The sequence below is a fragment of the Lactuca serriola genome, chromosome 9, assembly GCF_051521515.1.
Source record: "Lactuca serriola cultivar US96UC23 chromosome 9, Lser_US96UC23_V15, whole genome shotgun sequence".
Taxonomy (NCBI): domain Eukaryota; kingdom Viridiplantae; phylum Streptophyta; class Magnoliopsida; order Asterales; family Asteraceae; genus Lactuca; species Lactuca serriola.
Window position 1 is genome coordinate 42,022,757 of NC_136416.1, and position 16,891 is coordinate 42,039,647.

The following is a 16,891-nucleotide window of genomic DNA, read 5'->3' on the forward strand; positions in this document are numbered from 1 at the left end:
CCTTTACTTTCTTGGCTTTCAAAATCTTGGGTGTTACAATATATATATATATATATATATATATATATATATATATATATATATATATATATATATATATATATATATATATATATTACATAAAATGATATTTGAATATAAAAAATCAAAATATGATATAAGTTTTTGTTATAAAATAAAATCTTTAGACTTGTACTCTCAAATTTAGTTTTTTCTTTGCAAATCATTTTTCCTATGTTCAAATATGGGTGACGTCTCATCAACAAACAAATTAAAATATGTTATATGTTTATATATATCATCCAAATTATCCCAAGCAAGGGATTTTTAATACTCAGTTGATTCCAAAGATCCACGAGTTTGAAGCAAGGGATTTTTAATACTCGGTTGATTCCAAAGATCCACGAGTTTGTAAAATACAGAGGGAATTAGAAATTTAGTTATTTTTTTAATGATTTTTCATCTAGTAACCAAAATTTATTTATTTATTTATTTTTAGAAAATAGCCATTGAAACTGCAAATGAGGTTAATTATCTTATTTGCGGTTTCATCACCTCGTCTTCGGTTTCGTCATAAATGGCAAAGCACACATTCGGTTTCGTCTTCTCATCCGTGGTTTCGTTACATCGTCTTTGGTTTTGTCGAACACTATAATAAAAATTCATTTTTTTAGTTGAAATCGCAAATCGGGCTACCTCATATGCGTTTCTCTCCAATTGTATTTGGTTTTGTTCATATTTTTTCGTTCATCGTTCCTGGGCTTTAATGACGAAATGCCTCATCTTTGGTTCCATAGATTTGTTTGCGGTTTTCTTCTTCGTGTTGATTCTTTTTCAAGACAAATTAACCTAGTAGTACTTGTTCAAAGATAACAAGCAATAGTTAAAAAAAAAACTGGATAAACAACAACAAAATCAAACATATCTTGAAGAAAAAATCAAAACGAAGAACGAAACCGAAGATGAGTCTATGAAACCGAAGACGAGGCATATACCGATATGTGGTTTCGTTATCGAAACCCATGAACAGTGAATAAAACCGAAGATGAGTGGAAAGGAAACCATAAATTAGCCTCATCTACGATTTCAACTAAAAATGATTTTTTTTATTGGAATATGAAACCGAAGAAGAGGTGACGAAACCACAGATGAGGAGACAAAACTGAATGTTGTTTGCCACCTATGATGAAACCGAAGACGATGTGACGAAGTCCCATATAAGGTAGTCCCGTCCCATCTACGGTTTCGGTGACTATTTTTGTAAAAAAAAAAATTAATTTTTGGTTATTAAGTTAGAACTAAGAAGTCATTAGAGAAGATGGCTAAATTTAAAATTCTTTCTAAAATTATTGTAATATTTCAGTATAAAATTCAAAGAAACATTATATCATAATTGGAGCTCTCTTTTAAGAAAGTTACACTACAAGATCTTAAAATCCCATCGACATACATATGCTTAATGGTTTATGTTATTTTTTCTTCATTTGTTTTGAGTTTGTATATTTAAATTTGCATTCCCGGAAACACTCAAACATACACCTCCCGTTTTTCTGAACATCGCGAGCAACATAGAACAAATATAGGATACACATGATGTACGGGTCAAAACTTTCCCATTGAACCTAAAAATTTGAAAACACAAAATAAGTATATTAATAACACCACTAATCAACATAAATTTAAATTAAAAAAATACCTTACTATGGCACCCATATCTTCCACCAATGGCACTATGAATCAACTACGTTGTTGTAACTCTACTGCTACTACTAGGACTCGACTGTCAATCTTTCACCATCATTAATGCAACTACATCTCCTCTGGTCTTAGTGAAAATCTACTAGAGTAGCATCTAAACAAGCAAATTGTAAATATAGGCAACCTACATTTAAAAGAAGAATAATGGTCTAAATAATTTAAAGTAGAGATACCCTTTGATATAAGGTGATATGGTATAACCATGTGCCATTATATGTTTGCCATATGTTATCTTGTACGATTGCCAATACTATTTCGAAATAATGAGTTTAGTATTTTAAAATTTATTGCATAATCTACATGAATAATTCCACAGCACGTACCATAGTAGGTATGACATGTAAGAGTTTTTCTAGAAAACACAAGCCGATTATTGGGAACATTTCTGTCAAGGCATATGGGCTTTGAATTGGGATGAATGTTTTTTGCTTTGTGGCATGTGATGGAGTGCATTTAAACTAATATGGAATCCTTTAGTGTGATTACTGAAAATTCCTCCTTATACGATAGAAGTCTATCACAATAGATGAGAAATATATGTGGATTATGTCATGTTGTGATTTGATAACTTCTAGACGAGGTAAGTAAAATAGGTAATGAACTGATTTTGTATTTTCATATTTGAAAATTTATAGGGAATTAAGAATCCAGATGTCGTGAAAGGTGGCACTTTAAATGAACATTAAGTGACCCGGATTTAATTTATAAAGAAGAGAGTGAAGATGGGTGTAATATCTATATTGAAGGCACACAAGTATTTAACTAAGGGATACCATTCCAACTTAGCATATGTGATCGTTGTCACATAAGTAAAAGGAATGTGCTTCAGAAGTAATAAGTTTTTGGGTGAAAAAAAATATAACAATGATAAATGGCATTTTGTACGAGATGTTTATATTTTGAATTTTAATGATGTCATTTGGTTTGATGAATGCATTATCACTGTTAATGGAACATATGAATTGGGTTTTCAAACCATTTTTTGAGAACTTTGTGATTGTTTTTAATTAATGTGTACTCATCTACTCTACGTCCTAGGCGGAACACGAGAGACACATGACAAAAGTATAATGCTTGAGATATTAAGCCATTTGAAATGTAATGACTTACAAGTAAACAAAAACAAGTATAAGTAAACATGATGTATCTTGGTGCATTATCTTACGCCTTATTCCCGAGTTCTACTTAAGGAGAGAAATGAAAGGATATAAAGGGAAAGTGATAAATTGATGTATCTTGTAACCGACGTTCTCCCACACCAGATCCTCCGCTATCATCTACAGCCTCATGCCACACACTTAGATTTGATTATCAAGTTTGGTTTCGATGATTTTGGTTTGGTTATGAGTTTTGATTTCACGTTTTATTTTGGTTTGGTTTTGATCTTTGATTTAAGTTCGGTTTTGAGGTTTAATTTTTGTTTGATCTCAGGTTTGATTTGGTGTCTATGGCAACGGTGATGGTTGTAAGCGGTGGCCGAAGGTAAAGGTGATGCAGTAGTGATTGTTGCGATTGTCAAATCTTTGAACCAGGGAGGATGAGTTAGAGTCAGAAATTCTTGGTTTTTTGGAAATAAATATTATATATGATATATAAAGAGCATTTAAGATTGCTTCTCAAAATGCTTATTAATTTTTTGGAAAAACCAGTAATTCTTAACTTTTTGGAAAAATCATTTTTTTGCCAATAAAGTTAGTGTTGCGAAACACTTTTTTTAATTTATTGGCTTTTTAAAAAACTAATAAGTCATTTTAAAAAACACTTTCAAACATCTACCAAGTCAATTCAGATATGATACCAGATAAATTCGGGAAAAGAAAAAAAAAACAAATAATAATGATAATCCAAATTTTAAAAAATTAAAACGAACAACAAATATTACCTCAAACTAGGGATGAGAATTTGGCCCGAAAACCCGAACCGAACCGAATTATATCCGAATAAGCAATTCGATTCGATTTTCGGGTAATTAAATAAGACTTATTCGGTTTTCGGGTTATTCGGTCCGGGTTACCCGAATAAGGGCTTATTCGGTCCAAATGGACCGAACCGAATATGAAAAGTCACATTTTTTTCTATCTGCACGATTGCTTATTCGGTCTTATGTTATATCAATCGTTACCCAAAATACTCACATAATGTTTAATGTTTAACTTATATACTTATAGATAGTTTTTTTAGGTGTTTTGGATGTTTAATGTTTAGTGTTTAATATGTTGCTTAATAACTGTATCTTAAGATTGTGGTGGTTGGATTTTACATTTTATATATCAAGAATAGTTAATCTGTGTTATTCGTGTTTATCATAAGCTATAAAAGTCATACAAAATACAATATTTATAATCACATTGTAAATGTTATTTGGGTTATTCGGGTCCTTAATCATCTTGTACATGTTATTTGGGTTATTCGGGTCGGAACGGAACCGAACCGAATAATACCCGAACCGAACCGAACCGAACCGAACCCATATTACTTATTTGGTTCGGTTTTCGGTTCATACAATTACCCTTATTCGGTTTTCGGTTTATTCGGGTTCGGGTCGGTTCGGTTCGGTTCTGACCCGAATAACATCCCTACCTCAAACCATTCTACATAACTTAGATTTGCTTTACAGCTTCAGTTAAAAAAAAAAAAAATGACTTGGATAAAGAGCCAAGATGGCATCATTTTTTTTCCCTGAAAAAGGAAATCCGCCACGTATGTGCCAGCAATGAACATCCATGGAGGAAAAGGATCAAAAACCACAACGTGGCGAGAACAGGAAAATCCGGCAATGTTGCTGACACTGAAAACAACGAGCTACGTGTTAAATCTTCCTTTCGATTTTCATCATCCCACTCGTTCTTCAGTCCCTATATGAATAAAGCAAGCAATCGTGAGGGAAATGGTTTAATTTGAGTTTCTCAGTATTGAAGAATCCATGGCGCAATCAACATTGAGAGCAAAGGAAGATGTACAATCGTTTGTACTGTTGAGTGGACACAGAATTCCCGCCGTTGGATTAGGGACATGGAGATCGGGTTCCCAAGCTTCCGATTCCGTCGCCACCGCTATTCTCGAGGTCACATCGATCATCCTTCATCCTTATTTCCAATCATGTCCTGTTTCTTCCATACGTGATCTGAACTCGATTCTTACACGACTGAAATCAGATCTCAAGTTTAGGTCACTTTAATTTTGCAAAAAAACAAATAAAATTTGATGAAACTGATCAGATTAACGCATTCTGGAGCTCTCAAAGTTGATGCAATGGTTGTTGTTCTTATTGTAAATTTAATTGCAGGCTGGTTATCGACACATTGATACAGCATGGGAGTATGGCGTTCACGACGAGGTATTCAAATCATACACTTTACATTCGTTTTTCCTTGTTAATTATAATAACAAACATTTTGAAACCTATTTTCAGGTAGGGCATGGTCTCAAGGCAGCCATAGATGCAGGAATCGAGAGGAAGGATCTGTTCATCACATCCAAGCTATGGTACACAATGAAATTTTAGTAAATTTGATGATAAATTGATAAGAATATAGAGTTTCCTTTAACATACATACATTCAGGTGTCATGATTTGTCTCCGGAAAGGGTTCGTCCAGCATTGTTGAACACACTTCAAGAGCTTCAGTTCGACTACCTTGATCTTTATCTGGTAAACTTCGTTATTCTTTTCATATTCAAATTCTATTCCATGAATTTTGTTAATAATACTTTTTACAGATCCATTGGCCATTTCGTCTTAAAGAAGGAGCCAGTAGGCCTCCCAAAGCAGGAGATGTCTTGAACTTCGACATGGAAGGTGTTTGGAGAGAAATGGAGAAGCTAAAAACACAAAACCTTGTTCGAGACATCGGAATCAGCAATTTCACGTTAAAAAAACTCAACAAATTAACTGGATTTGCACAAACAATGCCTTCCGTGTGCCAGGTTTCCATCATCTCATCTCATTTCAGAGTTCTTCATTCATCTTCTGAGCTTCAACTTTCTTCAAATCTTTTAGATGGAGATGCATCCAGGATGGAGGAATGACAAAATGCTGGAAGCATGCAAAAAGAATGGAATCCATGTCACTGTAACAACATAAACGACCTTTCTTCATTATTTTACTCTTTTCAATCATCAGCAATATCTCATTTCATGATATGTTGTAGTCATACTCCCCATTGGGTTCACAAGACAACGGGCGAGATCTGATCCATGATCCAACGGTGGAGAAGATAGCTGGGAAGTTAAATAAGAGCCCAGGGCAAGTACTTGTGAGATGGGCGATTCAAAGAGGAACAAGTGTGATACCAAAATCAACGAACGCAGATAGGATCAAGGAAAACATGCAGGTCTTCGATTGGGCAATTCCTGAACAGGATTTCAATGTTCTTAGCAGCATCTCGGATCAGGTTTGTGTAGTGAAGTAGTGATTTACTTTTTTTTTTTTTTTCCTTTGATTTTGATAGTGATATTATTATAAAATTATTATGAAATTATAAGCAGAAGCGAGTATTGCATGGTGAAGATTTGTTTGTGAACAAGAACGATGGACCATTTCGGAGTGTAGCAGATGTATGGGATCATGAAGACTAATCCATATTCCATGATGTGATGTGATAAAATCTTGAATGTAATATAATATATAGACATAATAGTATGTTTGTGAGTTGTAATATATTTTAGTTGCTTGTTATATTAGTTATTACATAATAAAAGTTGATCAACAAATTGTATGGTATGTGTATGGAATACGTATACACACGTAGCTAAATTAACTTGAAAGACAATCACAAGATGCAAAACGCCCTAGTTGCATGACTTTTGCTTTAGCTTTCCCAACTAAAAACCATATAAAGCATTAAGCATATGCCACTTTTGAATTTTGTGGCTAAGTTGATCATAAATAATACATGGGACCATTCCAGAACATCTACAGCTATACCTACATTCTTTAAGACAAACATCATATTCATTTAATCATGTAGGTCATTCCAAATCCCCTACAAAATCTTTGTTAAACCTTGCCCATAATCAGTGAAAAATCAAGAATCATATCATAACTATCAAGATATAAACATAATATGATCAAATAAAACGTGCATTCTTACAAGGCAAATCTAAATGAGGAGGAAAAAGATCTACACGTACAACATTTCATATTTTCATGTATAGTAACAAGAAAAAAAAAAGAGTAAAGTATATGAAATTACCAGTCACCAATCACCACCATTGATGAACAAGAACACCACGTTGTCTCAAGGATTTGAACAGATCCAAGCATTGTCCATAAGTTTTTTGATACTTTGGGCTTCTCACACCAGGGCAACATTTCTGCCACCGATTGTAATGGCATTCAAGAAAAACCTCATCGATTAGACAAATAGCACCAGTTTCAATTAACCTTGGGATCAAATCAAATTCTGTCCCTTCAATATCCATCTTCATCACCACAAAATCTTTTTCTGTCACTGTATTCTTCAACCACTCTGCAAAATCAAATCCTTGGATCTCATCGATTGACCCCACAATCCCACCACCTGACTCAACTGGCTGAATCCGACCCATGCCTCTACCTTTTTCAACGTTTTCATCGCCTGGAGTTTGGTTGATTTCAAAGGTTAGACTCTCGTTTTTAATCCATGCAGCGTATGGCAACAAGGTGACGCCTTTTTTTGATTTGTATTGATCGTGAAAGTGCTTATCTGCTTCAATGGCGTATATTTCGAATGTCTTGTTTTGCTTTGGATACTGTTTCTTGAACCAACTGGCAATGCTGGAACCATAGCTGCGAGAACCAACGTCTATGTAGATGTACCTTTGCTTGAAGGTGATGTCCACCATGGAAGGGAGATACTTCACATTCTGGATGTTTCTCTTTAGTGTCAGCCATGGTTTCAATGGTTCTTTTGGAATCAAAGGCTCGGCTCTCTTGACTAAATCTTGTTTATAGCCTGGAACAGAGCATTTGTTGTTTGGATTTTGATCGGTTTTTCTCCTGATTTTGATATCGTTCACTTTCTGCATCACGATTTCGTGTATTTCAGGCATATCGGAATCGAATCCATCGATATGACGTGAACGTATGAATTTACAACAATTGAATAAACCAATAAACGAATTGAAACTGTACGTATCTTTAGATGCTGTATGAACAATGAAATACCCTTCGGGTTTAAGTGTACGTTGAACTTCTTCGGCGAATTCCGCTGCCTTTTCCGATCTGTCAAACCCACCGGCGCCGGAGAATATAAAATCAAACGTGTTGTCGTGAAACGGCTGCCGGAACCCTAGCCCGTTAATTACCAGCGGCTTCACCGCTTTCTTGTATATCCCGACTGCGTCGTCGACGCCAATCTCTTTCAAAGCGTAAACGTCGTCACCGATAGGCGTTTCAACGCACAGAGCCTTAGACTTTGTGAAAAGAAATCCGTCAACTATGAGATCCTGGAACACGGTGATATAAAACATCACACGTTTCTGAAACTCTGGCGTCGAAGCAGCAGCGGGATGGAGGATAACCGAGGAAGAAGATGCATGTCCGACACCGGCAGTAGTGACGAGTTTTTGATTTTCAAACAAATTTGACGAGGAGAAAAAGCAGAATTCATCGCCGATATCGCACGATTCGCCATGGATAACGATAACATAAGCAAACCGAATGCCGAAGACGAGAAGCGAGAATAAGAAAAATCGAACCACAATGTTTCGGAGGAAGCCGCGTTTTCCGGTGGAAGTCCCCATGGAGAGAGAGATTGAATTCAGTCGGGTATGGATGAGACTAACGGGAGCAGAAACGGGCGGAGGTGTGATTAGCACCGATGAGGGTTAGGCGAGGGTTATTGGAAGAACTGAGTAAAAATAGAAGAAATTGAAGCGTAAAATGGGGATGATAACATATCATTGTTAATGGATTACTACAGGGGGGAATTCGATTTACTCAAGGATAGTTCTTCTTCATTGTTATCTATTTACTTTGATTCTCTCTTATCTGCAAAAGACATGTAGAATTCTTGGAGGCGGAGGAATCTATGAAAGAAGAAAGAAGGATTCGCGGTTTGTGAAAAAGGGAGAGAGGGAAAGAGGAAAAGAGTCGGAAGAAGACGACGTGGTGGGATGACCGGTTACCGGGAGAGAAGGTACGGCGTATTATAACGTTAAAGCGACTGATAAAAAAGGATAACGCAAAAATATCAAAATGGTACATGAAGGAAACGTGTTTTGTATATAAAGTTGAAGTTGAGGATCTTAAATGTTGAAGTTGAGGATAACGCAAAAATATCAAAAATATCAAAACTACGAAAGTTAAAGAACTTTGGTTTTTGTTCGCATAAAGTATTTATATTTGATCATTGAACTTGTTTGATCTTATTCAAAACTAGGTGTGAGTCCCGTGTATTACACCGGTTGATTAAAAAAGTAAAATATAAGATGTAGATATTAAGTATTTTCTAAAGTAAAATTTTGAAATAAATATAAACTAAATGATGAATAAATATAATAAAAAATTATTATCATGTTTTAAATAATAGTGTTGAATATGAAAGTGTAAAAATTAAGTATTTTTTAAAGTAAACTTTCAAATAAATACAATAAATAGAATAAACCACAAGGACCATTTACGTAATTTGTCTTAATTATTCTATAATAATAAAACTAATTAATATAAATTCACAAATGGAATTTATTAATATATTAATAGAAATAAAAATTCACAAATGAAAGGTTTACTATATACATTAATTGACATTAATTACTATAAGGTGGCATTTAATAGTGAAATTGAATAAAAAATGAAAAAAAAAATATAAAAATAACAAGTGGAAAAAAAATAATTTTAAAATTATAAGAAAATGACATGTGTCAAATTCAATAAGAAGTTGACATTTGCAAAATTATCTTTATTTATTAGGGTAGATAATGTAATATGACTAGTAATTAACGGTAACATTACCCTATCATGAATATGTCAAACAAATTTACCGGTCAAATATGTACGAAAAAACATGGATATATAAATATGGAAAAAATCAAAGTTCTTTATCCATTTTTGTAATATTGGGTTCTTTATGTTAAGTGCAACTAGTCATAAGACCTATTGATGATGTGACATGAAATTAGGTTGTTCGGTCTTTGTGTATGAGGAAATGGTTAGGTATTAGGCCAACCCAGTTTAGGCCCAACTAGTTAGAGATTAAGTTGTATACGCTTAAGGGGCTAGACTGTATGTGTTTTAAAGACCTAGCAACAGCCTAGCCCATGACTAGCCGAGACTGAACTGGGTAACCTAATTATTCATTGATTGTCGGAGGCACAGTCCCTACGACGGTTCTTGTCCAATATTACCAAAATGGATAAGAGACTTTGGTTTTTGTCCATATTTAGGTAAGCATATTTTTTTCGTGCACATTTGACCAACAAACTTATTTGGCCCGTTCATAATAGAGTAATATTATCTTATTTTGAACAGGTCAAACAAGTTCAATGGTCAAATGTGAACGAAAAAAACGTAATTACCTACATGTGGACAAAGACCAAAGTTCTTTATTGTTCTAGGTCATTAACCCTAAACAATATCTACAAGATTACAATACATACAAGGATGTTGATTTACCTTATATCTTAAAATATTTTTAACTTGTCAAATGATCTATGGTTTTATATACTTTACATATCTCCCGTGAAAATGCAAGCACAATTAATGAAAACTCGATGCAACCCAAGTGAAATTGAACATGGAAAAAGGGTGATCAACACCTCTGGTTCCAATGCCACCCAACCTACCATATTCTCTAGCCAAGCAAAGCCATAAATAGAAACTCTTACGTCTTGTTCCCGAGTTCTACTGAAGGAGGGATATTGATGGAAATGGAGAGAAAGTGAGGGATGTTGAAGGAAATTCGTGTTCCCGATTTTCATTAATGGAAGGAAAGTGAGGGGAATGAAAGGATTTTGAAGCCATAATTTCCTTCCAATTTGGGCGTATTTATGAAGAAAGTGAGGGAAAGAAAAAACTTTAAGTTATTTTCTTTTCCCTCTGAACTCGAGAACACAAAAACTTAAAATTTTCCTTTCATTTCTTCCGAACTTGGGAATACGGAATAATTTTTTTTCCCTTCCCCTCCATTTCTTTCTGTCAATATTTTTCTTCTGTGTCCTTTATTGAATTTACAAAAAAACTCGGGAACAAGGCGTTAGGGTGCGTTTAGTTATGAAAATTTATTTTCGTTTATCTAAAAACCGTTTTTAGAAAATAGAGTTAAGTTTTCATTTTTAGTTTTAATGAAAATTTTAGAAAACACATTTGGTTGATATCAGTTGAGTTTTCATTTTCTGTTTTAGAAATTTTAAAAAAATATAGAAAATTATAAAAATCACTTTTATAATTTACATACAATTTGAAAAACAGAAAATTTTCATTTTCTTGGATTTTTTTTGAAAACTAAAACAACCAAACGCGTTTTCAAAATTTTCATTTTCATTTGAAAATTTTCATGGAAAACTAAAAATTTTTCCACAACTAAACACACTTTTACATTATTTAGTTTGCTACTCTTCTTTAGTTTGCTATTGGTGGCGCCGGCGGTGGTGAGCAATCAAATATTTGAACGTTGAGAAGAGAGTCTTAGATTTTTTAATACAATTCCGCGAAAACAAAGACGGATGTAAGACGTTCTATTAGTAGTTGTTTGGCGGTATTGGTGATGCCCTCGTAGTAGCGAGTTTGATTCAAGAGATAGGGGTGGATGATGAGGGTTGTGGTTATGGAGGGCTTGTGTAGTTTCAGAATCCTTGTGGTGTAGTGATAGAGATCAACGGGTGCAGTGGCGCCGTGGCGGCGACATGAAGGTTGTGGTGATGGAAGGTTGTGTGTGTGTGTGTGTGAGAGAGAGAGAGAGAGAGAGATTGTGCTTTCCAATGGTGCCATTTTCGAATATTGTGTTTTCCGGTGAGAGAAAGGAGAACGAGATGGAGGATGGTGATAGTAGCTCGAACAAGAGAGAGGAGAACCATGAAGATATTATTGGTTAGACCATGTTAGGAAAAGTAAGGGAAAAGTTCAGGTGGTGGGGCGGACGAAAATATTTTCTAAAATAAATTTCATTAATAGAACACTGAAAGAAATATTTTAAGGATAATTTGGACATCTTGTTATAGTTAGGGATGAAACAATAGGGTTTATTTGGTTCCTTTTCGTAACAGTTTTTTCTAAACCCTGTTTTAGACTTTTAGACCAGTTGCATGATTTTTATAGGTTCAAGCTGGACCTGTTTTTGCAAAGCCAAATTTATATCCATAGGCCCATAGTAGCCATCACAGGCCTAGCCCCGATTTTGTGCAAGTCTGCTTTCTGTTTCAAATGTTTATACCAATATGCTAAATTTTATCAATGTTATCATTAAAATTTGCATATTTCACTATTCCTTTATACACATACATTTTGTACTAATGTACCCATTGTCAATATTAGCTTAAATAAATAAAATGCCATGATATAAATTATAATATATCGAGCTCTATGAACATACAAATATGTATAGTATCTATCACATGGATACATATATTAAAAAGTCAAACATGTATCAAATAACTTTCATACAAATGTCACATATAGATTTTCTAAAGATGTTCATACAACACATGATGAATGTTCAACATCTCTCCTCCCACTGAGTGCTACAAACTTATCCCTAAACATCAAAAGGGGACATTTATCAACCAATCTTGACCCTTCATAACCTTCTTTAAGAAAAACACTACTCTTTGCACCTTTATTAGTAATGTAAAACAAACCATGATGCTTAATTAAACAAAGCAACAATCTAGCAGGCAATCTCAATTCTGAATGAAACGCTTCCAGCTGTGCAGAAGTCAACCTTTTCTCCATAGTCAAACTAAGAACCTCATGAAGAACTCCAACCACCCTCTTCCGAGCTTTAGGATCAGAAACTTCAAATCTTTTTGCATTCAAATAAGGAGAAGGAAAATCCATCTTTTGCCATTTTTCAAGTTCTTGAAGATAACTCATGTTTGGTCGAAACCCAATTGGGAATTTTAAATGAAAAGCAAAAGGGCCATGAAAGTTTCCATCTTTTGAAATTCGTGCCCGTTTCAGCTGCCCGGAACTGCCCGAAATTCTATCTTGGATCAATCTTTCCTCTCGGGCAGTTATCGCAAGGGAGGAATCCCATGTTTCAAGTTCAAGATGGGGAATCCCGCGTACTTCTTTTACAGAGAAAAATTCGGGAAATTTTGGGATTAAAGATTTCTTGAAATCAGAAGGTAAACCGAATTCGGGTTGAATTAAATCAATGGATTCAAGTGGCAACCTACAATCAACTGACAACATTAATAGTTTCTTCAAATTGTTGACTAAAATGGGTTCCATGAGTTCATTGGCTAGAGATTCTTCAGAAGCAATCTTTTCAGCTTTTTTGGTAAGTGAGACTGCAGGTGGTGTTTTGTGACCACTGCTGACGTGGAATATTAATGGGTATTTTTCAATAACAGCTATGAAATTCCATTTTTGAATAAATCCCACTTCTTTTTCGAGGTCTCTGAGAAGTAAAGATTGGTTCTTTTGTGATTGGATGATTGATTTGAGCTTTAGGATGACATTGGGTTTCTTTTGGAGGTCCATGGCTTTGTCTAGTTCATGGACTCTGTGGTAGATTTTCTTTTTTGGTCTTCTTCCTCCACAGGTTTTGTGCATGATTTGAATCCACATAAAACTTGATTTGTTGAAAGAGGAATTGTCCCAGATTTTGTCGTATAGGGAAGATGTTAAGGGTTGGTGTAGACGTAACAATGGTAAGATTGAACTTCTTCTCATATTTGGTGAAGAAACAGTCTATGAAGCAATATGTCGAACAGTTGGTGTGCACAACGATTGCAAAGAGAAAATGTTGGTTTTCTTCACCTGACAAACATAAAACCAGTGGCTAAATTTTAACGATTAATGCCGGTTTTCATTGCCAAAAAAGTAGAAGTAGCCCAGTGAGGAAAAGGAGAAGAATCGATCAAACTTGCATAGAGTAAAACCACTTTCCATCGTGAAGATACATTCGTTTTGTTAAGAAGCTAAACTTGCGTAGAGTAATATGCTGATTCCTGCAAAAAGTTGATGTTTTAAATATGAAGAAACATAGAAAATTAACTAAATACATGAAGAGAAGAACTCCAATTATATAACAAGAGTTTCCTCACGGTTCTTTTTTATTTAGAATCTTTTAAACAATCACATTTTGTCATGGTCCTGAGGCACTCGTTTGGTCACACCGATTTCATTGCCATACAAAGTTCTAACAGGAATTTCATCAAACAGCTTATGTGCATAACCCAGGATGCTAAAAGTCACTTTGAGAAGTAGGAAAACCAATTATAAATCGAAATATAAGCACTGAAGCATGAGAATTGAAATGCTTACTTGGAGTTCTTACTAGAAAATTAATTGGTTGGCGGAAACCATTTGATCTGTTTGTTTAAGATTTTCGGCCTTCCATGAATGAAGATTTATTTCGATAGTTTTTATTTCTCTAATCCGTGTCTTCCCAATTGGTTTTCTGATTTATCTTTTCCCGCCTCCGATGGCTACCTACCTGCCTAGTGCCTACCCAAGTGAGCAAAGATAAAAAATTTGGCCCTAACTCTCATTGCCCACAACAATTTACCATTCAATGAGTATGAAGGAGCCGTGGGTAAGTCAATTGTCATATGCTTTTAACCCTTCAAATTTAAACCTTAAACCGATATACCAAAAAAACCCAAAAAAAAAATTAATAATAACAAAAATCTTATTCTCTAATCAAACTTGTTAGAAGTCTTTTTTTTTTCACCGTGTTTGTATCGTATTTCACAAAAATCATCATCAAAGCCAACAAACATACCCGATGTGGAGAATCAAAATCAGAACCAGAATCGAAATCAGAATTGGAATCACACAACATGGTATAACGTCGTAGGAATCCTTTGAAGTTGGAATCGTGGTATAATGTCGTAGGAATCCTTTGAAGTTGGAGTCATGATATAATGTGGTAGGAATCCTTTAAAGTTGGAGTTATGAAGACATGACAAAAAAGATCCTTAGGATTATAAGGCTCCCGTTTGGTTTTTCCGTTCCTTGATTTCATCAACATGGCTAGTAACAAACATGGTGATCGGTAAATATCTAATGAAACAATTTTCTCTAACATATATATATATATATATATATATATATATATATATATATATATATATATATATATATATATATATATATATATGGTTAGGTTATTTTGTTTTCACTATCTATATTGTGTGCATGTATGACTGATTCTGGACCAATCATTTTAGTTATTTTAACAAAGTAATTAATGCATATTACATGTTGAAGATATAATGAATATTAATTACATCTTCAGCATTTAATATGCATTAATTACTTTCTTAAAATAACTAAAATGATTGGTCCATAATCAATCATACATACACACAATAGATAGTGAAAACATTTGAACCTAATTTTTTTTTTCTCTCTCTCTCTCTCTCTCTCTATATATATATATATATATATATATATATATATATATATATATATATATATATATATATATTACTTTTTACTATAATTTGTTATTTTTGTAAAACATGTATGAATTGCCAATAAGGATCTTATCATCATTGTATATAGGATTACTGGCTTGGAGATTACTTTTATTTTCCGTTGGTGATCAAGTTTGTTGTCTTAGATAGTTAAATTGTGATCATTTTACAATTCTAATAAACAAACAATAACATCCCAATTTACAAATGGAGATCATGACATACCTATTGATGTAAACAACATCATCAATTGTGCCGATGACAAATAGAATAAGACCATCCGTTATACTCACCACATACCACATATGTGGTGGGTGCCACATCAACACCACATTTTACTACCACTAACATGGGATACTTATCACTAAACACACCACTCCACCTCATTTTTTTATTTAAATTTAATTCAAAAATACATTAAAATCATTTTTTTAATACTAGTTTTCCATTAAATTAAAATACCAAATTACATTAAATAAAAACTACATTAATTGAAATTAAAAAAAGATAAAAATAACAATCAAAATAAAAATTACATTAGTTAAATTAAAAAAAATAAAAAAAAAACATTAAAAAAAACTAAAAATTCCAACCATAAATAAAATAAACTACCCCCTACGCCTACGCCGGACTCGAACTGACTCTTTCATTGCTTGGAAAAGTTCCAAGTCTTCGCCCTTAAAGTCGTCCGCTTTCATTTTTAAGATTTCCATATCGGTTTTTGTTTGGAGTGTCTCTTGTGCCTCTTGAAATGATGTCTGTGCTTTGATCATTTTTTGTGTCATCCGAGTCATCACCTCGGCCTTCGTTTCTTGAAGTTGCACATATCGATCAAATTTATCGCCAAACATATCCATAACACTAGAATTCGAAGATGTTGACGCTGCTTTTTTTGCTTTATTTCTTCCAACGGGCCGACGAAGAGGTTGGTCGTTTTCAAGATCTATCGGATCGTCGTTGATGTCGATGTGTGTTCGGCCGTCCGATTGTTGAGAAGTTCCATCGGGGTTTCTCGAACGCTTTGAACCGGAAGATTGGGAACTTCCTTCCGTTTTCTCTTTCCATTTTGGGGCGTCTTTCAATTTTAGCCACGGTTTCATATACGGAAAAGCTTTGCGTGTTGGCGTTGTTTTCTCAAATTGGTCCATGGCTGCCTTGAAAACATCAAAATCGTTCGAGCCGCTTTTGCGTATGTTTAGGAGGTTGTTGTAGATTCCTCCAAACTCGGTGCATTTTGGTCGAATATCTCGCCATTTCGATGTAATTTGATCGACATTTTGAGTTTCACTTCCCATTAACTCGTAAAAAATGGCTCGGACTTTTTCCCAAAAACTTTCGTAAGGTTGGCTATCTCCTACAATTGGATCTTCGGAAGCCGCCACCCATGCCTCCGCTAACTTTTCTTCTTCTTCTTTTGTCCATGGGACCCTTTCTTGGGTGGTAGTGGGTCGGGCCGTTTTTTTTTCCTTTTTTCTTTTTTGGTTGAGGTGGTGGTGAAGGTTGTGTTTCCGGAACAAAATTCGGCGAAAGTGGTGGTTGTGAGCTTGGTGGTTGTTGTTGTTGTGACG

The 16,891-nt window shown here is 34.4% G+C and overlaps 3 protein-coding genes across 9 annotated transcripts; 1 reads left to right on the plus strand and 2 right to left on the minus strand.

Annotated features, from left to right (window-relative positions):
• Positions 1–4,080: 4,080 nt before the first annotated feature.
• Positions 4,081–8,918, minus strand: LOC145072040 (uncharacterized). Of its 4 annotated transcripts, XR_013690899.1 has the most exons (4): positions 6,953–8,918; positions 5,316–6,110; positions 4,719–4,903; positions 4,081–4,613 (listed from the first exon to the last, which is right to left on the minus strand). XR_013690899.1 is itself a non-coding variant. In XM_079018405.1 (2 exons), the coding sequence occupies exon 1, from the start codon at positions 8,481–8,483 to the stop codon at positions 6,963–6,965; it is 1,521 nt and encodes a 506-aa protein (XP_078874531.1). In that variant the 5' UTR covers positions 8,484–8,918; the 3' UTR covers positions 4,081–4,903; positions 6,953–6,962. The 4 variants fall into 4 exon arrangements, 1 of the variants encoding a protein (XP_078874531.1); XR_013690898.1 differs by having other exon boundaries at positions 4,081–4,903; XR_013690900.1 differs by lacking the exons at positions 4,081–4,613; positions 4,719–4,903 and adding an exon at positions 5,200–5,239.
• Positions 4,682–6,470, plus strand: LOC145072042 (NAD(P)-linked oxidoreductase superfamily protein). Of its 2 annotated transcripts, XM_079018407.1 has the most exons (8): positions 4,682–4,822; positions 5,045–5,095; positions 5,171–5,244; positions 5,322–5,409; positions 5,478–5,684; positions 5,758–5,829; positions 5,909–6,151; positions 6,246–6,470. In XM_079018407.1, exons 1-8 carry the CDS (start codon positions 4,682–4,684, stop codon positions 6,333–6,335), a joined length of 966 nt encoding a protein of 321 aa, XP_078874533.1. In that variant the 3' UTR covers positions 6,336–6,470. The 2 variants fall into 2 exon arrangements, with proteins under 2 accessions (XP_078874533.1, XP_078874532.1); XM_079018406.1 differs by having other exon boundaries at positions 5,045–5,244.
• A 3,355-nt stretch (positions 8,919–12,273) lies between the features above and the next one.
• LOC145075050 (Ubiquitin carboxyl-terminal hydrolase family protein) lies at positions 12,274–14,741 on the minus strand. 3 transcript variants are annotated; one of them, XM_079021342.1, is made up of 2 exons: positions 14,627–14,741; positions 12,274–13,850 (listed from the first exon to the last, which is right to left on the minus strand). In XM_079021342.1, exon 2 carries the CDS (start codon positions 13,570–13,572, stop codon positions 12,370–12,372), a length of 1,203 nt encoding a protein of 400 aa, XP_078877468.1. In that variant the 5' UTR covers positions 13,573–13,850; positions 14,627–14,741; the 3' UTR covers positions 12,274–12,369. The 3 variants fall into 3 exon arrangements, with proteins under 3 accessions (XP_078877468.1, XP_078877467.1, XP_078877466.1); XM_079021341.1 differs by lacking the exon at positions 14,627–14,741 and adding an exon at positions 14,180–14,459; XM_079021340.1 differs by lacking the exon at positions 14,627–14,741 and adding an exon at positions 14,167–14,459.
• Between the last annotated feature and the right edge of the window lie 2,150 nt (positions 14,742–16,891).